At 37.6% G+C, this 27,714-nt stretch overlaps 1 protein-coding gene across 1 annotated transcript in view; it reads left to right on the top strand.

Annotated features, from left to right (window-relative positions):
- Nucleotides 1–27,714, top strand: part of GABBR2 (gamma-aminobutyric acid (GABA) B receptor, 2) — a 480,368-nt gene that overhangs the window by 313,436 nt on the left and 139,218 nt on the right. The window contains exons 12-13 of the mRNA XM_009885919.1: nt 8,800–8,907; nt 25,008–25,130. Of these exons, the coding sequence (XP_009884221.1) occupies nt 8,800–8,907; nt 25,008–25,130 (231 nt within the window). The remainder of the gene's footprint in view (nt 1–8,799; nt 8,908–25,007; nt 25,131–27,714) is intronic.

Below are 27,714 nucleotides of genomic sequence, written 5' to 3'. Positions count from 1 at the left end.
TCAATTTGTTTCTGTCACATTATGTTGAGTCTGTTTGTCTGTCTGCCATAGAGGGAAACATCTTGAGGGGCACTTGAGTGAGATAACTGCTTTACTTAACTGACCAATCAAAGAAAGGCGTGGGGTCGAATACTGTGTTCTTAAAGCCAAACTTTGATTTAGATATATTGCCACATGCCTTATTCAGAGTTTTATTTGTTTTTTAACATAGTTAAATGTTATACAAACAGAGCAGAGTCTGTGAGATTTCTCCCCAGTCTTGGCTTTCCAGGTTTTCAGTCCAGTACAGCAGCATTTCTGGTTGTGCTTTCCTGTGCATGGCTACTGATTTATCTTATAAATCCCAACTCTGTCAGTGATTAGTATTACACTCATAGATGCAAGATACCCTTCAGAAGCAACCTGTCAGGAAAATTTTTCGTAACCTCCTGCTCATTAAAACAATTTTTATAAAATTTCCTCCTCCGATTATATTGGGTTTTTTTTTCAACAGGATAGCTTCTGCTTCTCTTAGAAGTCATTTTTGCATGGTCATGCACTTTCCTTGTATCTATAAAACTCTGAATTAATGCTGGGAAATTCATAAATATGGGAGACAAATGCACTTTTCTGTTCAGTAACTCTTCTGTCTCTCCTCCTTTCTCCCCAAAACATCCACTAAGTGCTAGGTACAGCAGGTACATTTGGCTCCATGTCATGAACACCCATCTTTCCATATGGGCAATATGCTTAGTATTTTCATAAGGACTGCTTACAGGTACCGTTTCAGGATCAGATCAGTACAGATCTCTCTTGATTATTCATTTCTCTGGAAATGCAAGATTTTGATTACCCATTCTAGCCATATTAGACATTAGTTTAAAATGCCCATTTTATGCAAGATTCTGATTTAGTCTTTAAAAGAACCAGCTACAGTGGAGAGCGATCATAAAAAGCCATTGAGCCAAAAGCATGTGAGTGTAACAACTACATCTCAGGCACAGAGAAGAGCCATGTCAGTGATTTTTTTTGCAGGGAAGTAAAAATTTGTATTCAGCTTTTATAAGCACATGCAAAACTACAAAGCTGTCATTAGTGTTAGCCCCTCTCTAAGTAATCACCCTCTGTCTTCTATATTTCCAAAGCAATTATGTCTCACCAGAGTAGCAGTATATACATGATAGCAAGTTTATTTAATTAGATATGTTACATGTGGTCTCTTTAATTTTCTGATAATTTTTTGACAACACTTATAGGAGGTCCTTAAATACTCCTGAGTCTATCCACAATATTCAGGACAAATGTTTTCCAAATTGTAGGTATTACATTCCAAATCTATTGTGTGTGATTCCTCTATAGCACAGTGTTTCTAGCGTTGCTTGGAGGGTAAAGTGCTTTGCAATCTCTTGTCTTTTTGACTTTTCTACAACCTGTATCTACATATTGCGTATGTTTTATGCTGTAATATTCCAAGGACACTGAAACACGATCCAAAATTACACCAGTAACACCTGAAAATTTCAAAGGATTTCTTTGATAAGTTGTACTACCATTTTACACTCTGTAAGGCAGTGGTTGTAGGAGGATGTGGTGTATAAGTCAATATGCTGAAACACAGAACCAAGTGTTAAATGTATTTGAGAGTCAGCAAAACACTTTAAACATATGGTCAAATAGTTTGCTGAATAGAGGTATTATATAAGTCTTTGAAAATACATAGTGTTGACTCTGTGCTAGAGTGGATAACTGGTTCCCAAAGTAAGTAAATTTTATCTCAGTATGCCCATTTTCTCTGGAAAAGTAATCAAGTATATTTAAATATGTAATAATTTGTGTTCTTGCGGTAAGAATTTATAATACCAAATGTAGCATTATTTAGTCCCATGTCAGAATTAGAGATTAGGTGTCATATTGTAAAACTCCAATCACATGGCATTAAAACCATCCAAAGCAGTGAATTCTGAGAAAGTGGCCAGTGTATTATAGAACCATTAGATCGTGTCTTACTTAATAGCAATGTTATTGGTTGTACAGAAAAAGGAAAAGCAATACAATATTTTATTAAATGCATTTGTATGCCAAAGTAGAAAGTGCTTCAGATATGAGAGAGAGAATGAGAATGATATATCTTTGTTTTTAATCTCAGAATTACCATGGTATCATAGCAAAAGAGAAGTTAGAAGTAAGGGTGTGAAACGAGATGTGATGCCAACTGGAAAAATGCAAGCAAGTGGAAAAATAATTGAAAGCATTTATTATATGGAAGAGAGAGACTCGAAATTAGCAATGCCAGTGACATATCCTATGAATAGAGTTTAAGCTGACATACTAAATAGAGATACTTAAAATAGAGAGATATTAGATATGATCATAACGTTTAGACTTCTGTAATACACTCCGCTGAGAAATTCACACTTTACATTTAAGATGAGTAATGTCTTTGCAAGTTGGAACTGCTATGGGATGAAAAGCTACTGTGGCCCTAAGGAGGCACATAGTCTTATCGTTACCCATCTCCCTCAAGTAGGTCAATAAAATGATGTACATATCCTCAGATATAACTGATTAGGTTGAGGCAAAAGAGAAGATTGTTTTAAGTACTCCAGATTGCAGTTAAAATGCCCATAGTCTTCACACAGAAAGGTCTGGTGTATTAGGTAATAGTAGACTGAACAGTTTTGCTTGTGCCCAGTCCTTTTGGTCCTGATCTGTAGCAGCATTCTCCTAGAGGGTGCGCTGCACTGGGTGATCGGAGTGATAGGGAAAGGGCAAATGATCTGTTTGGAATAGTTCGATATAGCACTCATGCCATTCTGAGAGAGGTCTGTTCAGGAGATACCAATTGTCTTCCAGTCTGCTTTACATTCCAGAGTTCTGCAAAGGTGTTACGTCACAGACAAGGGGATCTAAGTCTTGCGATTTACACTGTCACTAAAATTAAGCATACTTTATCTTGTTTGTCTCATTAATTAGTATAATTGATATGAGTTGCCAAAACCAAGCAGATATGCTGTGATTCCTGGTGATCACTGAGTCCTGTCAGTGTTTTGCCTTGGATAAAGTAAACAGAGTGCATGAAGGTTTTTGCATACCTGTGGTGTTCAGTAGTGCCCTCATCCATCCCAGGTCGTTCTCAGACTTTCAAATTTCAGTCAGTTGCTCTCAGCCATGATGCAGGAATTTGGAAACAGGATTTGTTCAGAAAGAAGAAACCAAACAGTGGGGTGGGGTGGAGAGACAGAAAGTGGGAAGGAAAGAGTAGAGATACCACTGATAAAGTCCAGCTACCTACTGCAGTAGGTGTGACTATCCAGACTTTGTGTTTTTCTCAATGAGACATCCTGAGAACATGTGCGTTCATGACAACAGTGGATTTTATAGACCTTATCTTCTCAAAGGTGTACTTTAATATGTGACATTTAAATGTATCCAGATCTTCAGAAGCACTTATGGTTTTTTGGCTAACATCATTCTTAATTACAGATCACAAACACTTGAATTCTTACTCTGTGTCTTGTAACAATGTGAAAGGCAGGGTTTGTTCTTTTTTACTAATTTTTCATAGTCATATGTCTGCCCCGCTGAGAGAACAGCTAAGCAAGGTGTAACCCCATCATCCACATCTCACCTTTTCTTGCGAAACCCTGAACTTGCGCAAGGTGAGGATTGCGCCACTTGGGCTAGACCCCGTGCTAGCATCTAGCCTTGATATTTGGTTAGTAGTTGATGATGTGCTCCTTATTCGTACCCTTTGTACTCTTCAGGCATTGTGATAGGTTTGGGGGTTTTTTCCCCTCTTTGGACTTTATATTTGCCTAATTCTTTCCTTCAAATAGTTTAATTTTGGCCAGGAATTAGAAAAGATAGACACTCAGCTCCTACTGAACTGCAAAAGGATTTGGACCTCTAATCCATTTCTTTGTCTCTGGAAACCATAGCCTTTGTTTGTATTTTTAGTCTGGCCTTTTTCATTTTGTGCGTATTCTCTAGTTTATTTCCTACTTAATTGTTTCACTGTTAATTTTAATCTCCCTTTTCTGTATAATAACTTCCATAATTGTCCTCACTGTCGCTCAGTCTGAGACTGATCTCACTCCTATTTAATTCAAAGGCAGTTCTGTTACTGAGTTTAACATAAGCCTGATCAGCTTCTATTTCAGTAAATGACATTTTCTTGGGGGAAGAAAAAAAAAGTAGAGACAGAAGTTATGAGGCTGAATAGACCCTTGAAACAAAATTCTTTCATACACAGAATGTGTATGAACCACATGTGTATGAAGCAAATACACCACAACCTTGCCAGAGATTTATTAAGGTAATATTTATAAAACATTTTGCCTCTCCTTCAGTAGGACTACAACCAGATTTTAAAGCCCCCTTATAGAATCAGGAGCAATTGTAATATATTTTACACTACCCGTGGATTAATTCTGAAAAATGGTCTGAAATATATTAAGAAATCACTACAGGAGATCTCACAGCATGTGAAGAACCACTGTACTTAATTTATGTGAAAACAGCAGGATTCAATTCTCTAAAGTTATTGCCCCTTACGTTTTACAAGAACTGTGCCAGTGCCACACAAATTCTAAAGAATGAGTTAAAAGTTGTAAACACATGTCAAAAATGTTTGATATAAATGAGAAAAGTATAATTGAAATGGATGAACTTGTTCTTTGGGGTCTGCCTGTGCTCACACTGGGGATTTTGCCATGGTTAATATAACAGGCCCAAGTGAAAAGTGACACACTTTTGTTCATCATAATTATCCTTTATGTCCCCAGTTTGCCAAGAAAAATAGAAGGTGCTTAATTTTCAACTCATGAGTAGTTCATAGAAATCAACAGAATTGTCTGCTTAAAGGTAATTGTGCTCTCCAGGGCTAAACCCCCAGCATGGTTTATTCTTGTGTTTGTCACTGTTAAGTACCTAAGATGCCACCAAGCTGCTCAGCACTAATGTTCAGCTGCAGCCTAACCCTGTGGGCACTGCAGCTTCCAACCCGGTGCATGTGCAAGACTGGCTAATTATTGATATTCCCAAAATGAATCAGTCTGAGTCTCATAAACTAAGCTGGAGAGTGTCAAGTCCTATGAAAGAAAGAAAGATTTGAAAGTTTTTATTTAAAAGAAACTATTAAAATTAAGATCTTGAGATGGTGAAAATGATGCTTTCAAGAATCTTAAATCTGAGTGATTCCTCTGCAGGAACATAATCTAAATATTTTGGTAACTGAAGAAGAAATTGTTAAAGAACGCAGCTGTTTCACTATCCCATTAAATACCTGTTATTAAAAAAAAAAAAAGTCACCTGGAGAGGTGATAAGAAGTTTGTAGCTTTTTATGCAACATATGGAAGTTCTTTGTGCTCATATTTGGGTTTCTTTATTCTTCATTCTGAGTCTTTAATCCCATTTTCTTGTTGTTTGCTCGATATTAGAAAACTAGATTAGAATAGCAAATTTAAACCTGCAATTAAAAAAAAAGAGACGTGGAGGATATTCTGTACGGAGGGTTGGTGGTTTTTTTCTCAGCTTAACAGAGGAGTAAAATACATCACTTTCTTGATCAACTGCATTTGAACTTTTTATTATTGCTTTCTTGAGCTCAATACCTTCCCAGGCATTCCTCATCAGTTTGTGACTGTGTGGACTTCTGAATGCATATGCAGTGGTGGTCAAATATGGGAAAATAATGCATCTTCTTCAAAAGTGAAACTTTTTACCACTCATCAATTCAGTCCATTTTCCAAGATAACCTTATTTCATAATTTTATATAGAATTGTAATTGTATTAAAATAAATTATTTTAAATAAATTCAAATAATATTGTTGTTTATCTGAAAGTTAACAGTACCTAAAATAATGTTTTTTATTTGTAAGCTTTACTCTTAGAGTATATTAACAGGGAGAGACTTCTACTTCTTGGTTCGGAATGTTTCTGATGCTTTCACCACTTACTAATTTCCCCTTACTAACTTACTGTTCACAATTAGATGGCTTCTTTTATTAATAATGAGTTGTAATATCAAAGAACTTTGTAGGTCCGTTACACAGATATATAAATAGTAACCACTTTACCATTCACATAACAAGATGATGGGAAAGGTGCTGATAGATTTGTGTGAAGATATCAAATAGCAGCATTCAAAATATAGGGTAGCCAGCTAAAGCTCAAGGTTGAGAGGAAATATGAGTCAAATGGAAGTAACTTTATATATGGCTTTTAAGCTATCAGTGCTTATTATATGATGGAAGAATAGTCTTACTTAAAGAAATAAAAGATCTTTAACACCTTATGGATAGGTTTAAAACAGAGGCTTTTTGTCACAAAGGGAAGTGGAAAAGAAATGCTCCTACAAGATGTCAGAAACATCTTGTTCATGAATGGAGTGACTTTTTAGCTGAACCTTACAACATTTGTGTAAACATCAATATTTGACAAAGTTAATTTTTTTTTTGTTGTTTGTTTTAAATAAACATCGTATCTGTTTCAATCTGGAAAATGACACAGAATGGTCTGTTGCTTTGTGGAGACACTTTCAGTGTTTGGTGTTCATCAATTGTGTTGTCCACTAAATAAAAGCTTTCTAGCTTTTTCAGCTGTCACAATTAATGCACCTGTAAGAGCTTCTATCAGGTAACTTATAAAAAGCACAAATTCCAATTGTGGGTGCATACATAGTATTTTCAAAAATACACCCTAAACCAAAATAGCGTAGGAAGTACAAAGAAAAGAGAACTAGGAAACTGCCTTTTAGCATCTGCATAGACATACTTGATTGTTGTATACCAAATAATATTATCTCCTTTGACACTTGCGAGTTGTCTTTGAATGATAGAAAAAAAAAAATTGTGGGAGATATTCAATTAGTCAAAATATCTTAATCAAAAAAGAAGTAACCAAGAAATATAAGCAGGTAATTGAAGGTATATCCTAAAATTCAGTGAAGGCATGAGGAATTTCATAATGACATAACCTTTTAAGAAAAAGATAAACAGTAAGTATTTTTACAAATTATCTTTCTGTAGGAGCATAGGAATGTTTTCAGGTTTTGTGCCTCATTTGGAGTAGGGATTTGAATGCAAGTATCCTGTCTTCTAAGGAGGTGCCTTTCCTGCTCATCTGGTGGGTAGTGGGGTGAGGGTAATCTTCCTCAACCTCTTCTGTTGAAACCTATTAACAGCTTCCAAAATGAGAGAATTACTGATCAATTGTATGACATCATGGACACTCTCTCCAATTATTGATGTTATTTTTATCATGCTCTTTCAACTGAGTGAGATTTGAAGGTATAATGCATTTAAGAATATAAATGGGCAGACATATGAATTTTAGAGGCTTTTGCTGTTTTCTAAATTTTTCATTTTGCTGGATGCATTAATGAATTATAGCAGACAAATTCGAGGTCATTTTCTTCAAATTAAAAATTTATTTTCATCTGAAACTTACCATCTCATTCTTAGCAACAGTGATCTCATTTTGACAAAATCTCCTGTTATGTTTAAGCTAGAATGTTTCCTATATGCCCAATAGTTATATTATTATAATTTGCATAATCCAGATGAGGAATACATAAAACTTTTTCAACCAAACATGCTAGAAATAACATTTTTCTGAATATCAGGTTAGAAACATGTTATGAGCTTAATTGAATTTATTACTTTTCCCAAGAGGCAATTACTGTTTCAGTGAGAACAAAACAGAGTCTTATTAGAGACATGAAAATACCATGTATCTGTTTGCCAAATATATCACTAAACTGTACACAAAAGAGCTGAATACTTATTAATAGCAGCAAAAAGATTGAATGCTAAGTATGGTTATCACAGCTCAATTGATGTGAAGTGAAAAAAAGATGTAACTGGCTAATATGGACACGTTGATATGAAACATATTTTAAATCACTCAGAGTTGATCTAATTGTGATTTTACTTAAGTTGTTAGCATAATGTATGATAATGGATAATGAGCAAAGACTTGAAAAAGTATTTAAGTTAAAAATAATACTTTGCTGACTTAATTTTTTTTTTTTTTTCAGTTGTGGGTTTCTTTTTCATTACCGCATTCAGGAATGTCACAAAGTGACAAATATTTTCATTTTCTCTGGGAAGATCCCTATAAGAAAAATGTCTAGATAGGTCTATGCCAAAGCTGTGGCCAGCTTAGGGTCTCATTACTCCATCGTTGTCTGTAAGTTCACCATCTCCTTTTTCTTAGGCCCGTATTGCAGGTATTATCTTTAATTCAGGTCCTGTCCCCAAGGCCTGCCCACCAATGTCTTGCCATTTTTCCCTATATGATAATTTTAAGGTCACTTTTTCTTATCTTTCCAGAATGCTCAGGGTCTGCATTAAGAGATACGTACCTCACATAGTTCAATTTCCTCTTATTTAATCTGAATAGCATCTCTACTTGTCTGTTCTTTTCTGTTCAAAATGTTGCTGTTAATATTAGTGCCCTGGGTACTTTTTATAGTCTCCGTCTCTTGGTTTCCTCCACTAGTTCCTTCCTCTGTCTGCAGAGAACACAATAAAAGTGGAAAAAAAATGCACAACATTGTAACTTGAGTTGTGTTTTTATGTATGGCAGTGATTGTTAATTCAGCATCCAGATTTGTTATACTTGGAGAGGGGATGGAGGGAGGAGAAAAAAAGCAGGAAAGGAATGAATGAGTCAATTCTGAAATGTCAATATTTTCATGAAGTTGTTTGAATATTTTTTTCTTGAGAAAAAAAAAAATTGAGTGAAACGATGATATCCGCATTGTCTACTGGAAATTAAATGGCTTTGTCTTTTTTTTATATGTATATATTTTTAGGTCCGAACATGGATTCTTACAGTGGGATACACAACTGCATTTGGAGCAATGTTTGCAAAAACGTGGAGAGTTCATGCAATTTTCAAAAATGTGAAAATGAAGAAAAAGGTGAGGGGGGGAAACTCTTTTTCTTGTTGCTCTGTTAATATAATTTTCTAACTATGTTGCTGCTTTTCCTGGATGGCCGTACTTGAGCTGACTCTGCATGTCACATTCAAAGATCCTGAATGGTGTGATATTGGGCCTTTCTTGGTCTCCTCTTTAGTCTCTGAGAGTTGGAGTCAAGCATCAGCCCTTCATTCTTTATAATGAGGAGTGGACAGTGGAGTTGTAAACTGTCAAAGCGCATTTGGATCCTCACTCTTATTTAGTATGTTGTTTCAGCATCCAGAGGTCTCCTTCTGGTAGATTCACAGCTGTTATGAAATGTTTTCTGTATATGTCTGTTTGGGATACAGGTATTACACACAAGTTTCTGATGGGTTGGTAGGAGGAGACAAGAGAGCGTGCTGCTTGTACGGCTTTCTATTTTTAATTTGATTGAAATTGCATAAGCTTACCCCAACACTGACCAGAATTGAAGCACAGAAGTCGTCTCCGGCATTTTTGGTACAGAACATTTTCTGTAAACAATTAGGTTCAGCTTAGCAGTAGTACAACACTTCATGTTTATATTGTTCATTTGATATTTTTCCCGTGGAGCTTCTTTCTGCAGATGAAGTGCTTTTAATCAGATGGTTTTATTTAAAAATGGGAAAACTAGTGAATAGAAATCATTTTGATGGAAAAAACATTAAGAGAAATGTGCATGAAACAGAGAAACAAAATTAATATTATTATAGAGTGAAAGTAGTGCCAAATGCAGTTCCTATATGCAGCTGAATAGATTTATTCTAATTAGTGGTAAAGAGTCATTTACACCCAAAGTAAGTAGAACAATATTCCTTTGACAAATTCTTCTGGTTTTTTTCCTTCCGTGTGTGGTCCTGGAAGAGCTATGTTATTAAGTTTTTGTTAGTACTATGTTACTTTTTCTACAGTCTCAACATGTTGGGAGTTGCTCTCACCACAAGATACACTTTTGTCTAAAAAGGTTTGGGCTTTAGATAGACAGAGAGAAAGTTAACTCAGTTTCTGAGAGGATTTATTTCTCAGGTTATTAAGGAAGTACATGCCGTGGCTGGATCTGGACCTACCACTCTGGCATCTTAACAATGCAAACACCTAGTCCTTCCCTCTACTATTAGGTCATCAGGTTGCTTTCATGTTTGTTAATTAAATCCCAAATGTCATTCAGTGCAAAAAATAATGAAAAGTACATAACAAATACCATAAAACTAACTAAAATGATGAGAAATTTCTGTACCAGAAATGGGATACTCTGTATGGAGGGAAGTGGAGACCGCCCTTTCTGCACCTGTGCAAAGAATCCACTGTAAGATATCAGTTTACGCTATGAGAGTCCAGTATAGACTTTTCAAGGATCTTACACTTCCTGTATTAAAGATTTTTAACCAAAGCTGAGCCAGTATTTTACCTTCTTGAAAAATGAAATTTTATATTGCAAATACGTTTTCAGCTGTATTGGTACAAGTCTTTGTAAATTAGTGAAGTTATACAAGATACTACCAGTGTAATGCATAAAAGCATTTACTTAATAACCTTTATTATCCTGGGAATTTTATCATTTCTGCAATACATGGTGTTCCAAATAGTAATGAACAGGTACATCAGTGGACTGTCATGAAGTGTTTGCTTTGTTGTTTTACAGAAAACATTTCATTTTCATAGAATCAGAGAATCACAGAATAGTTTGGGTTGGAAGGGACATTTAAAGGTCATCTAGTTCCCCTGCAATAAGCAAGGACATCTTCAACTAGATCATTTTAGAGCTTCAAGTTGCTACTCGATATTAAATTTAACTGTCTGTTAATTAAACATAATCCTCAAATTCTATATAGTACCTGTTCTTCAACAGGCCAATCAACAATTGCAAATTGTAATTGTTTATTCACAGCTGGATATTAAAAATGGTTTAAGATCAGTTAAAAAGACACTGACTAGTATAAGGGAGATAAACTTTCAGACATCTGGATGCTGACCAATGAGATGCTTCTCTTTGAGTGATACTGGAAACATCAAGGCTATTAGGGCACCTTATTTAGTATTTTGGTATTAAGTAAATAATGCATTTCTGTTCTGTAAACTTTAAAGAACGGCCATTCTGCTAAATTATCTTGGTTTGCTTTATTTGGACATCTCACTCCAGAACACAAGCATGAATCATAAAAGGTGACAGTTTTCTTAATGCAAAACAAATTAGCTATCCATGGTAAATGTTTACTAATCATACATTTTCTGTCTTTGATTTGGCAGGATAGGTAAAACTGTTTTTAAGAGGTGATTCAAAAAGATGGCACTCTTTAGTTTTCTTACGAGAAGGACATTTCCATTGTCAGTAAATGTAGTTTAGAGGCAAAGCATTTTGTATCTATGGAAGCACAGACAGTACAAATTTTCACAAATAATATCTCAACTGACAAAAAAACAAAGGTAGTGTTGCATGAAAAAACACAGTCATGTTTTTTGAGTTAGCTGTGCCATGACAGAATAGAGTGGCATTTCAATAGGAGTACAAAGGTCCAAAATGAATTAAATAATTTTGTGGATCCTATTCATTTATGATCACTTCAGTTTCCACCTGCACATAAGTATGCCCGTAAAATCTGATGCATAGTTGTATCGCATTTGCCTGTCATCCTGAGTATTTTCATCAAGAAAATTTTCCAAACAATGAATTTTTTTTACAAAGTGGAAGAATCTGTCAAGATTTTAAAAATATTGGTTCATTCATTTCATAGAAATAGGTATTATTTCAGGAGAGAAGAATACAATGCGTGAGTCTATTTATCTTCATCAGCTAGGGCGAGCTTGCTTCCAAACTTTTACTGGACACTTAAGTGTACAACATGGCTTTGTGAAGAGATGAGTGGATTTCTCTCTTACTGTGAATATAGATAGAATTTGAAATAATAATACACTATAGCTCCATTTTAGTGCAGTGCAGAGTGGAACTAAATGATTTAGAGTGTCTTGAATTAGGTGAAGATTTTTGTTAACTTCTGTTTATAAAGCTCTCAAAAATCTCTTTTATTTTCACTCATTTATATATCCACTTCTTTATTATTGGGAAAAAAATAAACAATAAAATTCAGAATACAGTCATTCTGCTATCAGGCTGCTAACTGACAAATTTTGCAAGATTCCCCAAGCTCTGTTACCATCTTTGATCTTGCTAGGGCTCAAAGGAATCAAATTAAAAATGTATTAATTTTAGCTGGATCTGAAACAGAGGGGTGCAAGGGTATCAATTTTTGTCAGATGGAAATTACAAAATCGGTAGGGGGGAATAAATAATTTTTGAGTTTTAAAAAGGTTAGTAGAGATAATGGAAAGTAGAATAAAATTAGTATCAAAAATAACTGTAACATTTCTAAATGAGGTGCAATACTGTTTTTTATAAGTCCCCTTTCTGTTGGACAGTAGAATATCTTCTGCTCAGTGAGAGGTGGGGAATGCTTTTATGGTTCCCTTGCCTGCAGAGGAGGACTGGCGGTGGATAAGAGAGAGAGAATATCAGCAGCAGGAGAGCGTGTGGTGACCTGGGGAAGGCTTAAGTAACAGAACCTTTTGAAGAAGACAGCCCTTTTGGTAAAATTTAGAAGGCTGTGAAACTCTCTTTTTTGATGGGAACTGCGCTGTCTTAGTTTTCAGGGGGCATTAAAGCAGTCCCGCATAGTGACTGCTCTTGCACAACCCCGGTATGCCAAATAAAGACCTTTCACTTCTGGCAAGTACCAGAGTAGTAACAAATCCAAAGCAGTAGTTTTTGAAGCCTCCGTAAGTTTTATATATTCTGCTCTTACAAAGACAAGTGTTTGACCATTGGTAGGTGAATACAATAAAGCATAATGAGCTAGGTCATGATATTGCTTGTTGCAATTCATATTTGACAGTAAAATACAACGCTGCGATAAGCTTGTCCACCCTTAACATAGTACATTCTAGTTCTGTCTCTTCATTCTTAATCCTTTATCTGTGACATCAGGGGAGGGATGTTTTACATTTAGTTTTCAATAAAAATATTGTCAATGTACTCAGTTATTACTACCATTGTAGACTTCTGGTGGCATATGTCTTTATATTGACAATGTTGTTACAAGGTAAACACAGAATATAATTGCACACGGAGTGTATAACAGCATCTTCTCTTATGGCTTGTGCTTCTAAAGTTTTGCCAACATTATTCTACTCTTTGATGGCATTTCATAAGCTTTTCTCTGTTCTTAAATTTACTGCATGATTGTAACGTTCTCACAGATGAGAAAGGGTTAGATAGCTTAACAAGTATTGAGGAAAGCTATTGGTACTATCCCAGGGTTAGAAAGCTACAACCAGCCACAAGAGAGAAAAATGACTTACAAGTCCATCTTGACTTAGCTATGCCTGTCAGGCTGCAGTCTGGCAAACTTACTCTCTTACATTCAGCCTACTAAGTCCTTAAAAGATTTCTGAAGAGAGCTGTGGTCTTCATACAGCCTACTTCGTTGACAGTAGCGTGGGGAAGGGAGGCTGGCACTGCAAGAGAGCGGCAGGGCCAAGAGGTAGGGAGCAGGGAAGAGGCTGAGAATAAGAAATTGCATTAGCTGCTAGGGGCTTCGGAGGGAACTGGATCCTGTCTGGATAAAAAGAAGATTGAACAGTGGCTGACAGATAAAGCTCAGAGGGTTGTGGTTAGTGGTGCAAAGTCTAGTTGGAGGTCAGTAACAGGTGGTGTTCCTCAGGGGTCAGTACTGGGTCCAGTCCTGTTCAGTATATTCATCAATGACCTGGATGAAGGGATAGAGTGTACCATCAGCAAGTTTGCTGATGACACAAAACTGGGAGGGGTGGCTGACACGCCAGAAGGCTGTGCCGCCATACAGTGTGACCTGGACAGGCTGGAGAGTTGGGCAGAGAGGAACCTAATGAAATTCAACAAGGGCAAGTGTAGGGTACTGCATTTGGGGAGGAACAAACCCATGTATCAGTAAAGGTTGGGGGCTGACCTGCTGGAGAGCAGCTCTGTGGAAAGGGACCTGGGAGTCCTGTTGGACAACAGGATGACCATGAGCTAGCAATGTGCCCTGGTGGCCAAGAAGGCCAACAGCATTCTGGGGGGCATCACAAAGAGTGTGGCCAGCAGGTCAAAGGAGGTCATCCTTCCCCTCTAATCTGCCCTGGTGGGGCCGTACCTGGAGTACTGCATCCAGTTCTGGGATCCCCAGTTCAAGAAAGACAGGGAACTGCTGGAGAACGTCCAGCAAAGGGCTACAAAGATGATTAAGGGACTGCAGCATCTTTCTTATAAGGAAAGGCTGAGGGACTTAGCCTGGAAAAGAGAAGGCTGAGGAAGTATCTTATTAATGCTTATAAATACTTAAAGGGAGTGTGCCAGGGGGATGGGAACAGTCTTATTTCAGTGGTTCCCAGTGATAGGACAAGAGGACAATAGGACAAGACCCGCCCTGCTCTGGCAGGAGGGTTGGACTAGATGATCTCCAGAGGTCCCTTCCAACCCTGACCATTCTGTGATTCTGTGATAGGGAGGAGGTTTGGATTACAGACTGGGAGAAGGATTTGAGAAGGGAGACTGAATTTGGATAAGAATTCCCAGAGAATTAAAATAAGATTGAGAGCCAGCAAAGAGTTGAATGGGGCAGGGAGGGCTGTAAGAAGTGGTGAAGAAAGCTAAGTATGGTGGAGCACAGAACCCGAGTTTGGGATTCAAGTGGCAAAACACCAGTTGAGGGACTAGGTCTGGTTTAAAATTAGATTAAGATCAAAGTTTAGACACAAGATGTCAGGCCTGAAAAGTAGGAACATAGACTGGGAAAGGAACATAGGAGTGGAAAAGGAATAAGAGGCAAGAAAAAGATGAAATTAGAACAGACTGGAATGGTTGCACAGAAGTGTGGGCAGAGCATAAAAACTGAACAGAGGATTTTAGAGTTTCACTGTTCTTTTTTCTATTACTATGTGTCTGTAAAACCTACAGGCAAAATATGTGCCTTGTCTTCCCGCTATGCTGTTGTACAGCTCATGATAACTGCTAGTTACTCTTTTAGCTCAAGCTGATGAGGTGTGCAAAGATCTAAAGGTTCCTTTTGCTGATGCATGCAGCTCTATCTATAATTGAATTCTCTTTCTTTTCATTTTCTTTAAAAAGAATGGGCTCATGAAAATGTTAAAAGGCTTATGTTGTGGCTAAAAAGTCAATCACTGAAGACCTACAGCTTGCTAAGATCTCTACAATGTACATTTGTTCCCCCATGTGCATTATTAGGACACTGGTGCAGCCTTAGTTTTCTACAGTATGCCAATGTCATGGAGCAGACACAGTGACTCTGCTCCGGGCATGCAGTAGGACTGTATAATAAAAAAGAGGCAGTTTTCTTTTGGAATCTTTTTCACTTAAAATAAAAAAATACGTAATGAAAAAGGCAGTAGGAGTTTGGAGAAAGGTGGTCTCATGTCTAAGACAGTTACCTGCCAACACAGAGAAAAATAATTAATTGCCAAAATTATTTGTTATGCTTTAGAAATCTCTCTGAGCACATGTCCTGGTTTGAGGTAAAATGGAACCAATTTTGTTCAGTAACTTCGCTTCTTAGCTGGGCTTCTCTAACTACTGAAATTAACAGCATATTGTGCAGACAATGTTCACTCTCTCAGAGTGATAAGACCTATGTTTATAGCTGATGCCCAGGCACGGTATGCAGAGAGGCTCTTGCTTATACTTATTGCTTTAATAGCCAAGGCCAACCAACTTTGTTATTTGCCCCGTTGGAGGGTCGGAAGTGGAAAAACATAGTGGGGTCCCACCTGCAGGGAGGAGCGGACAGGACAGGTGACCCAAAACTGACCAACAGGGGATTCCATCCCATCTGCCTCATGCTCAGTATAAAGGCTGAGGGATCGAAAGGTCAGCTCTCTCTTCCTTCAATGGCCGACATCTGAGGAGGACTCTGTTCGTCTGCCTGTGATCCCGATCCTGAATGCAGATCCGGAATCCAGTTCCTGTCCGTCACTGAGTCCAGCTTGGGACTGCCCCAGTGCCAGCCGGTGTCGTGATTGTCATCTCGGGAGCTTGATACGGTTTTGTATATATTTCATTATTTCTTTTTTTATTTTATTATTAATATTTCATCAAAGTAGTTTAGTTCCTTCTAAACTCATAAGTCTCTTTTTCCTCCTCTGCCTCTCTCTTTGAAGAGGGGTAGAGGGGAGCATCTATCGGTCCTATCTGGGGTCCCCCAGGTGTCCAGTAGCTGATTTGGCCTAAACCACAACAGCACAGTTCTCAGAGGAGGATAGCACTTGTTTTTGAGGCGCACGTTTATTACCTGAGTGAAGCAGAGCAGGAATTCTCAAGCTTTTTAGCTCGTTCCCTTCCCAATCCATGTTCTAATACAAATTCAGCCAACCCACTTCCCTAATTTGCATACTTAACGGCCCATAAACTGAGACGCAGGGAAGACTGGAAGGGGTAAGTGGCCTTATATGCTCTTTCTGGGGAGCGGGGCACAGGAGTCACTCTGAGCAGCCCCTGGTCCTGACCCCTCCAGTAGGGGTGGGCAGCAGCTGGCCGGGTGCTCTCACCCCGTGGTACCAGCTGCAGGGAACCTGTCAGTACCTGCAATTGCACAGGGTGTCCCTGGAGAAATAATAAATAAATAAATAAATAAACCCACAAACCAAAAACAGAGGGAAGAAAGCATCTGGAGGCCGCACACGAGTGTGCGTGCTACTGCCTTCTCCTCATAACTTGTCTCTGTTTATTGCTATCCGCATCCTTCATTTGAAAACCTCTGTGAGGAAGTTTATAGGATGAGTGTAACCTCTAGTTTTCTACAGGTTTTCCAAGTCAACTATGGAATTTAGAATTTGTTACAATCTACAATCTTTCTCACAGAAGTCCTGAAGAGGTTTTAAAAAATACACTCATTATGTTAGTAATTTAAAAATAGACAAAGGAAAGTTTTCCAGATCGTATTGACAGAGGGTTTAGGTCAGAACTTCACAGGCCACATTTTATTTACTCACGTAAATGCCTTTGCAGACATAGTTCTTTCTGTATTAGCATAAATGTTGATCATATTACCTAATAATTTCTTTCTGTAACTAATGCTATAAATTTTTTTCCAGGTCAGTTTTCAGACTGTAAATAATTATACTTTTCCAGGACATCTTTTTCAATCTAGCTAGAGCTTTTATTGTGTATAACAAAAAGCTGTATGCTGGATTTCCCCTAGGATACACATGTATTTCTCTAAGTATATACAAGACATCATAAGTCTGAAAAGGAGGTCCAAAAATTTGCTGTGGGTAACCATATCAACAGTACAGCAATCTATTAGGGACCATCTGCTGAAAATGAACCAGCATATGGATACCTAAAGAAATGTTCAGCGTTATTGTACAGTGTTTGAGAGTAGGAAAGAAGACAGCAGTTTGAAATTTGTTTATGTTTGGGATTATTTTTTTTTCATTATGAATACTCACCACTGGACCAAGTAATCCATGATACTTACAGTGCCGTGTGAATTATTCAGGTATAGCTTCATGGATTATTAATATACAGATATAGTCCTTCCTAAAGCAGTATAAGTGGAGACCAACTTATTTTATTACTTTTTTTCCCCAGATAGCTATAACTATAAATTCTAAGTCTGAAGCTTCAAAAATAGTCAGTGTAATCCAAGAGTCCATATTTAGATATAAAATAAGCATCCTGTTTTTCATAAGAGCTGATCAGCCAAAATGCCAGCCTGGGAACAATAGGAATCACATTTCTAAAATTTGCATTCATATAAATATGGATCGGGGAGCTAAATCTCAAGCTCCTGTCACAGAAAGAAGTTGAGCTAATGAACTGTACATCTAGGAGAAAAATCTGCTTTTGAAGTAATTTATGTACGTAAATTTCTGCATGGTACAGTTTGATAAGGCTAAACCTCAGTAGCAACGAAAACAATGAAAACTCTGTGTGAAATGTAACTGCTCATAAACGGTGCTACAGTCATAATTTCTATATATTATGAGACTAATGGATGACAGAGAAATAAAGAACATGTCGCTATACAGTATGAGGCAATTTATTTCTGAATAGCTTGAAATTGGATTGTAAATGTAATCAAGTGCATTGATGTCCCCAGCTATTTGGTAACGATGTAGTATGCTTTCCCACAGAATTGTTCATTAAAGAAAATATTAAAGTCTGGATATTTAATGTTATCTCAAACAAAATCAGAACACTTCTTCCAGACCATTCAAATCCTTTGTGCACTTTTTTCCTAAAGACTGGGATCCCTTTTAGCACTACAGGTGAAAATTCACATCCCTGGTAGAAATTCCTCCATACTTGCGGCCTATGCAATCTTGGGGTCAGCAGATGCATTTCTCTCATTCTCAGATGCATTTGGCCTGCTTTGTTAATGGGATTTGCAGCACAAGGCAGCGTGTGTAGGTTTACATGTAGTAGAGGGCAGAAGTTAACGCAATGCTAAGGTCCGTTTCCAAGGCTGTTCTCCAAAACATTGCATAGCAAGAATAGTTGGTTCTAACGCTGTCAAGTCTGATTTTTTTACTGCTGTTTCGGTTTTTAAGACCACAATGTCCTTTTAAGACTACATTTTTGTCCTTTCAAGAGAGTTTTGTGAAACTAACCATGTTGTATCACTGTGTGTGCTCCCTAAGGTTGAATTAGCAATGTTAGTAAAACAGTCATCTCTCTGATTCTCCAATGCATTGTAGCCATGGCTGAGGCTTAGGCTTTCAAAGATAAGGAATTTTGTAATTTCTTTGAGCTGTCACTGAATCCCTCCTCTCTCTGAACTCCGTCAAATTTCTATCTTCTGTGCTCCCTAGGGAGCATCCCACTAGGATGTTCCACCTGGCTTTTATACGAGTTGGAAAAGGGGAAAGGTGTTCTCTAAATGAATAGCCTTTCCTGGCAGCAAGGCATAGGGCCAACACATCCACGTTTGCAATGCTGTTATTGAGAGGGTGAGTCTGCCCAAAGGTGTTCTACAATAATTCTGAGCGTGAGTCAGCAAGGAAGACACATTCTAGAAATGTGTGCTTTAGCAGGCTAGTGACTCTAGCTATTTAGTTCCCAATTTTTTTTGTCATATCCAGTTGTCCGTTATTATGAGTAGTACCACACACTCCATTACCCTGGAAAATGATCAAGTTCTTAGACTTCAGGAATCACAGTAGATCCTCACAGAAAATTAATTTATTTTTAAATTTATAAGTAGGTATACAAATCTTTCATCAAATTAATCAAAGTACCTCTAAGAGAGTAAAATGTCTTAAGCTTAGCTTTTTACTGCGAGTGACTTACTGGCCAAAAAGCTTGCTACTACAAAATATACTTTTTAAAATGTTGGCATTCACTCATTAAAACTAATGTAATTGCAGCATGAAAAGTGTTCCCAATACTAATCATAGAACCTATTATAGGAAATACTCATAATAGCTGTTGAAAAAACATTGTGGAGTTATTGGGAACAAATGCATAATGTGTTTTCAATAGTCCTTTTTTCTCATTCCATTACACAATAGAAATTAAGAATGTATTACAGAATAGTCCTCTAAAATATTAATGGCTTTAATAACGCAAAGATAGATATCTCCCTTGTCCCATGTATGGAGAAGTTCACCTATCTACCCCGACTCAGCATCACCAGCCTTATGGCACCATCCCACCTGTGCTGACCCACTAAATGAAGGGGAGCAATCCTAAGGTGTTTCCCAGTTAGTCATACTGGGAGAAATGAAACGCTAGTTTATGCGGTGCAGAGAATATCCCGAAGGCAAGTTTAGTAGTAGTTATACGGTCCCTTTTTCCAGCCTGGCAGGCTTTATCATTTTTTTGCTACAAACTCTGTGACTTTTTCACTTTGCCCTTGAGTTCAGAGGGAGGACTCCTATCAGCGTGATTTCTGTGTGTAGCAGGGAAAGGAACTTTGGGTTTCAGATTTCTGAGGGCTTCAATAATTGCTGTCAGTGCTATTCATTTATGGTATAAGGTCTAGGAAGCTTCACAGAGGGATCTTTTAAAGAGAGTTTCTCTCTACAGTTTCTGTCCCAGGGGAAGGGACAAATAAAAAAAAAAAAAATTTACTGAATAGCCATTAAGTGTTTATCCAGCTAGTGCCAGAAGGCAAGAGATAGATGTGTCAGCTAGACTAGAAAGGATTGATCTACATAAGAGAAATCAGAATTGCCTTCTTAAACAGAAAAAATCTACATTTTCAAGGAAAAAGGAAATACATATATTTATCTCAAAACTTACAAATAGATATAAAAATACTCCCAGCCTTGCTATGCTTCTATGAATTCAGGCAATAAAAAAAAAAAAATCCCACCAAAACAACACCAAGATTTAGCTAATAGATTTTCCTATTTAAAGAAATTTTATTCTGACAAAGGGAGGTGAAGTTCCTAGTAACAAAGAAAGTAACTCTGAAAAAAAGACAGGAGGAAATGAACTATTCAATCCATGCTGGAAAGCTATTTGTGGAACTCAGAGAGTACAAATCTAATGTTGCATCCTGGAGAAGAGGGTAAGTCTTCATAGAATCATAGAATCACAGAACAGTTTAGATTGGAAGGGACCTTGAAGATCATTTAGTTCCAACCCTCCTGCCATGGGTAAGGACACCTCCCGCTAGACCAGGTTGCTCGAAGCCCCATCTAACCTGACCTTGAACACTTCCAGGGATGGGGCCTCCGCAACTTCCCTGGGCAACCTGTTCCAGTGTCTCACCACCCTCATAGTGAAAACTTTCTTCCTAATATCTAATCTAAATCTCCCCTCTTCCAGTTTGAAGCCATTCCCCGTTGTCCTATCACTGCATGCCCTTGTAAAAAGTTCCTCTCCAGCTTTCTTGTAGGCCCCCTTTAGGCATAGATAAGACTCTTCGTTCTTGGTTTAGAACAGAATTCAGCTTTAAGGTCCATATCATGTACATTTGCAGACTTGGGTCCTAATAAGGGGAGAAATAACAAAAAGCTTGTCTTAGTGTTAACTACAAAAAGCTATGTTTAATTGTGATTGTTTGCCAAATTGCCAGGTGATCCCATAAACTGGTTGAGGAAAGGGTACTGCAGCACACAATGGATGTGCCTCAGAAACCAAATGAAAAAAAGCTCCACAAAAGGTCTGTGAAATAATAACCAGACAGTTGAAACTGATGTGGCAGGTAGTACAGCCTGTGATAGTTCTAGAAAATCTCTGAGAGTTTCATGAGTAGAAACTTCGTCCCAGAACTTTAGACAAATTTTATACATCCTGCGATCAGAACACAAGGTCCATGGAAGATAAGGATTTTGATCTTGAACTTGTCTTCATGGTCACAGGTTTTCAGAAAAAAATTTGATTTGCTCATACAGTGATGTTGCTGAGGAGAAAATGGCCTACCAGTTTCTGTTCTGAGTGAATTTGTTTTGAGGACAGATAGCTTCATATCCAGATATATAGACCAGACTGGTAGCAATGGCATTTATAACAGTGGGCAGATCTGCCAGGATGAGACAGATTCACCTATCCAATCACAGATGGTAGAAAATATTACTCACAGATGCTGCTGTGTGAGAGCTTGGCTTCAGCAAAGTGTCAGGAGCACTCGCAAAAACGGGTTTTATTAGCTACCGTGCATTTCTCCCAAGGCTGATTTACTGTATGCTAGAAGGAAGATCAAATAGGGAAAAAATAAGAATATTCCACTGAAAGAGGAATGATATATTTGATTGTAAGGAGCCTTGGTTGCTCGTGACTTTCTTTTGTCATACAGAGAAATTGTTGGATTCACAAGATCTGAGTCAAGACTCCTTCAAGTGCATCTGGTGTTTCCCAAGGAGTGAACGTACTGAACTTAAGGAGTGCTGGTGGGTGGGAGTGATGTCGGGGAAGAGGGAAAACTGGGCTTCCTGAGGGTGGAGGTAGGGAGACCAGCAAGCCTTTTGGAACTGCTGCTGGCGATATACCAAGAACATTTCTCAGAGTAAATTTATGTTAGGACAGACAGCTAATCACTGGTAAAAGCGAAAAATAATTGAACCTCAATGTCTCATTCTAAAAAGCTAGCGTTTCGGTGAAGGGTTCTGCTTCCGAGCAGCGCTACTGCGATGGTTCTGCCAAGGACAGAGCAGGGTGGTGATGGGCGTGCGAGGCAGCTGCAGGAGCCCTGCTCTCAGCCCCGCTCCTCACCCTGCATGCTGCATCGGTAGTGCTGTGTTTTACAGAGCTCATTACAGGAGCGCAGATCGCTTCCTCGGATTATCTTCTGGGCTTTCTTTTGCTTGCCTTCCTCCTGGCTGTCTGGCAGAAGTGAGGGATGAATAATACCTGCTGCCAGCGACAGCTGCTGTTTTGCTCCTCTCCCCTTCTGTCCAGCTAAAGGGCCATTCACAACGTAACGCGGGAAAAACTGCTCCAAGAGGCATCCAAGGAAAAGCTCCACTGTCTGCTGGATTTCTGCTTTTATTTGTTCTAGTAATTACCTGTTCCCCCCCGCCCCCTCCCCAAAAAGAAAAAAGGGGGCTACCAAACTTACATGTGAATTAAAATATGAATATTGACCTGCAGCAGTGCAAGGTCAGGTACAAATAAAAGATGCCCAAGAGCAAGGAAGGGCAGCTCGCAATGTGATCCTGGGTAGGAAGTGTTAATACCAGATTTCTTTTGACCCTGTTAGAGAGTGGATTATCAGTATTAGTGCTTTTAATAGTATCCTTTCACTCTCTTGCTTCTGGCATTGCTGTACCAGTTTGAATACTATTGCCAGGTGTTGGTAAATCTGCATCTTTCAGTATCAATATAGTCCATATAAATTTGGAAGACAGTGGGCTAATTGTCTCATGTTTTACCTGTCCTGGGTAAAATGTTCACTATTTGCGTTAGAAAGATAAGCATCATTACTGATGTTTTGGGTTTTTTCACAAAGAACTTTTATGGTTCAGTAAGGCAGAGGGAAACATTTCTGGTAGATTCTTTTCACATCAGTTTAAGTTTCTCAAATGCATATTTTTAGCTGAAGTCAATTGTCTTCACACCCGGGGGACAGACGACACAGTGAGGAAGGGAGGGACACATTTCAGAAGACTAATTTCTCTGATCCGAAATTATACCCAAGATAAGTGAGATGAATTGTCCTTTAAAGCCTTTTGTCTCTGCCTATTCGCTACTGAGAGAGGCTAGACACATAATGGTGAAACAGCCAACTTCAATAGTATAAACCCCATAAATTAAAAAGAAAGACCAATTAAAATATGCCAATAAAACAAATTACCTAGCTGTGTAAGAGGGAGAAAAAGAAATTTGGCCTGAGGTGTCTAAATTTAATCTGAATCCAAATTCTCTTTGGACTTGACTCCCCACGGTTTTCTCTCCTGTGTCTCCACTCATACTAGGAGCAGCACTAGGTATCTTTCACCCAAGTCCTGTTTAGAAGCATTAGATAAAAAATGAAAAAGCAGATGGGCTTTTCCTACAGAGGGTAACCTCAGTGATTAACAGTCCTTTTTCAGTTTTGACTTCACCCTCCTGCTCCAGGTGTGCCTGCGCTATCTCTGGTGAGAGGGACATACTGCTTTATTACTTGTGCGAACATGTGGAAAGCATCATTTTCTGGTTCTTTATGATGATGGTGGCTACGTGGATTTAAATAACTGGTTTCGGGATATGAATGTAATGCATCGAGTCCTTTCAGTCCTTCTGATTGCTAGCCTTTGTTTTACACTTAGTTTACTCCAAATGATTTATAAAATAAATTGGCAGGTTAACAGAGTGGTGCACAATCTTGCAGAAACTTCTTTCGCAATAAAGAATGTATCTCACTAAATAATAGAAAAAACAAACTTTCTAAAGTTCCTCTTATATTATTTCAAATTGTATTAATTTTTATCATTTCCTTAAGCTTGATAGGAATTCAATGCAAATACAATTTATTCTAGGCAGGAATACCAGCCTTGCCTGTATTAAGATTAGCTAACACTTCTGGCTTTGTAATGCATTTTCAGAATCCTAACAAGTTTATCAAATTGAACTGAAATAATCACAACTTTATTAAGCTGCTCAGCCTTAATATTTCTGAATATTTCATTTGGATTAAACCAACTATTTCTGAGAAGCAATACTAGGGAAAAATATGTGGGTTTGTCCATGTTAAAACAATTTGGCAATATTTTTCGAATATTGGAGGAATGTTCATTGGTAATAGAAGCATATATTAATTTAGAAAACATGAACATAGGCACAAGAGGACTGACATAAAGTTAATTTAAGCTTGATATTTGAACACGCTTACAACTTTGCAACTGAAATAATATAGTTGCAGTGTATTCTTTTTGTGTTGCTATGTGTATAACAGTAGAAATAATATGCAGCTATACAAGGCTGTAATATATGGTTTGGCTTGTTATTTTTATTAGCAGCTCTTGTTTTCTTTTTTGATCCTAAAATCCATGTAAAATTAAAACCATGTTTTAAGTTGCACGTGCATAAAAGCCTTTAACCTTTATAATATAGAAAAAATACACCATGCCATTCTGCTCCCTGGGTAACAGAGGCAAATGTTAAACACGCACACAAAACCTCAAAATTGAACTTATCTTTTAATACTCTGCAAGTGTGTTTTCCACATCTGAGAAGGTTATGAAAAAGTGAACAGTATAAATCGTACTGAAAACTAAATTCCTTCTCAACTCCTGCTACTCTGGGAGATGTAACAAACACTTTTCCACATTTGCATACATAAACACAATAGTGGCTCTCTAGAATATACTTTTTTCATTTCCCAGGAGTTAATATTAAAACTGGACTTCAATATTAATATTTAAGAGTCCTCCCAATTTCTTTTTAGAAATTGGAATGCACTTTAGATACTTCTAATACCCATGAAACGAACTAAAATAATTTCTGTCTCCTTGCTTTCATCTTTTGATATTTCTGAAACTTTTCTTCATTTATTGTTAAAAAAACTTTTTATTAGCAACCTGTGTTTTTTCTCCCTATATAGGAATAAAGCTGCACAGGGATCTATCTATGGCTCATGGGAATCTTCCCCCCCCCTTTTTTTTTCTTTTTTTTGTCTCTCCAGATCATTAAAGACCAGAAGCTACTGGTGATAGTTGGAGGGATGCTACTGATTGATCTTTGCATCCTGATTTGCTGGCAGGTTGTGGATCCTTTGAGGAGGACAGTGGAAAAGTATAACATGGAGGTATGTCCTCACGCCCAAGTAATACGGTTGCATATCAATATCTACAGCTTTCTGTAAGACCAAGCTAAAGGTGCACCAGGTTATATGAAAGCAGGTCAAACTGTGTATTTGGAAGGAAGAAGGTTTCTGTTTTTTAAAAGCAAATAGAAATGAAATAACTGCAACTAAAAGAAATTGTATCTGTAGTTGAAGGTGCTACGTTTCTGTCACTTGTGAGAGATTTTAAATGAAAATGTTATAAACACAGGAGAGTCCTCTGCTAAGACTCTCTATCAGAGTCTGTTGCAATAAATAATAGATTATCAGAACCCATTAGCAGATTTCAGTAAGAGCTGATTCAAGATAAGTGCAGGAGAGGTCACTGCTTAGACTGCATTCTTTGTGGATCTGTTCAGGAATTACGTTACCTACTGCTATATTTATTTTCAGTAACAGCATGTACATACACACGTACTGATTGTTCTTCTTTTAATGTCATTCCCAGAAAGGTCGTGCTGGAGTTTTTGATAGAGAGGAGGTAATAGCTTAATGCCCCCTGTACAAATTTTCCAGCATTCTGGTGGCTTGCTGGAAGTAGAGCTTTCTGGACAAACTGACAGTAAGAAACATGGCAGCAACAATACAGTACTAGGAAAAAAAAAAATTCTGTCTGTATGCAGTTAGCAGTATTTGAGAGTTTATTACCTCCAACATGGAAACTGGTGATATCTGAAAACTAGATTACATGAGGACAATCTAGAAGTGCTATTCTATTCTCCAATACTTGGCAATCAGTAAGAGAAAGAATGGTAGTTTTCTCTTCTGATGTTAACGTTTGCAAGAAAAAATATTGTTTTTACTTTGTTCTTACTTTGCAGTGTAGCTCTGGAATTTTATTAGAAGAGGATTTTACTTTTTATTTGAATATAATTTGTAGAAGATATCTTAGAACAATGCCTCCTAAACTACAAAGGATACCTTTTGAGAAATCATTTTGGAGTCTGAAAGATACCTCTTAGTCATTCCTTAGAGTTTGAACTTTTTTTTTTTTTAAGAGACTCCCCAGTTATTATGGTTGTCAATAAAAAATGGAAAATGTAACTGCAATTTGTCTTGTGCGAACACTTCCACTCTGTGTTTGTTGAGCTTGGAACAATAGCGGCTTGTCGATAGCCTTGTTTACTTCATTTCGGTCCAACTGCATTGCAACTGATATTTCAATTGTCAGCGTTGTTAACTGTTTCACTGCTCATAGAAAACCAAACAAAACGTGATGAATAGTCACAAAATCCAGTCGGAATAATGCTTATTTCAGTGCTGTGGATGAATGAGTTAGAAGGACTTTTATTTTTTTCCTTGATCAGAGGGAAGCCATAGCTGAAGATCCTGATATCTGGTCTTAGCTGAATCACTTGAGTGAAATTTCTGTAGACAGTGGCAGTAACTGTGAAGTTATCAAACCATAAATACCATATATTTGAAAAATAATTTTTATTGCAGTTTTAAATGATTGCAGTTTCCATCTGAACTTATCAGTGGATATTCTTTGGTCTTGTGATGTATACCACTGAAAGTATAGTGTGCTTTTCCGCATCCGGTGCTATCTAGATCATGGGGCTACACACCAGTTGCCTGAACTTTGTATCAGAACTGGAATTCTCTGGCAACTATGTAAGCCCATGCAAACTCACAGTCACTGAATGGAGACATGAGAATGTGCAATGTTTAGAACACTCAGCATAGAATTGACTTAAACTTACTGTTAGAACTCTTGATATTACTATAAATTGCGCAGAATGTTTTTTTAAGCTCATGGGTTTGGGGAGGGAAAGAAATGAATGTATTATGCAAGCAAATTTGGCAATTAAAATACTGTACATATGTTTTACCTTATACAAGCAGTGAGGTGAACTGCAATTGCTTTCCTGAAGCAGATCTCTGCACGTCTCAGAAACTCCTTTGTAAAAGCAAATGACAAATGTACTTGCACTTGCTTTTTTTTTTCTTTTTTCTTTAATTAGTTTAGTTTCCTTTTTTTTAATTTTAGACTTTTTAAATACATTCTGCCATGCTGAATTCTCTAGTTGAGCTTGCCTGAGCAGGTACTTTCTTTTGTGTGTTTGAAAAGTACTTATCACATAGTAAACACTACTGGAGGCAAGTTTCTGTTTTATTTCAGGAATATTGCATGACCTGTGTTTCTTGTCCCACTTGCGTCTATGAAATAGTTTTAAAGGGGTATTTTCTGTCGGTTAAATTTGATCCAAGCAATAGAGACTAAACTGAACGTAGGCTCTGAAGTTATGAATGCAATCAGTCATTCTAGCTAATGAACCATTTGAGTGCTGTTTTAACTATGAATACTCTTCAGCTTCCTTTGTGGAAGTTCTGCATTGGGCCACTATCGGGTGGTCTTCTGTTAACTGTGTCTTCATAAACACATCAATCAAAGTAACCAAAATGATGAGCCTAAAAACTGATGCTGTCCTTTGCTGTTTGGCATTATTCACAAAATAGTTTGTTTGAATACCAACACCAGCAAATTATCAAGCACTTTTTAAAAATCCGGACTCCTTTTCCAGAATTGTCTCTAAAGTGAAGTTAT

This window comes from Charadrius vociferus, unplaced genomic scaffold (genome assembly GCF_000708025.1).
Source record: "Charadrius vociferus isolate BGI_N301 unplaced genomic scaffold, ASM70802v2 scaffold195, whole genome shotgun sequence".
NCBI classification, from domain to species: Eukaryota; Metazoa; Chordata; class Aves; order Charadriiformes; family Charadriidae; genus Charadrius; species Charadrius vociferus.
Note: the sequence above shows the minus strand (reverse complement) of the source record. Positions and strands in the feature narration are given on the sequence as shown.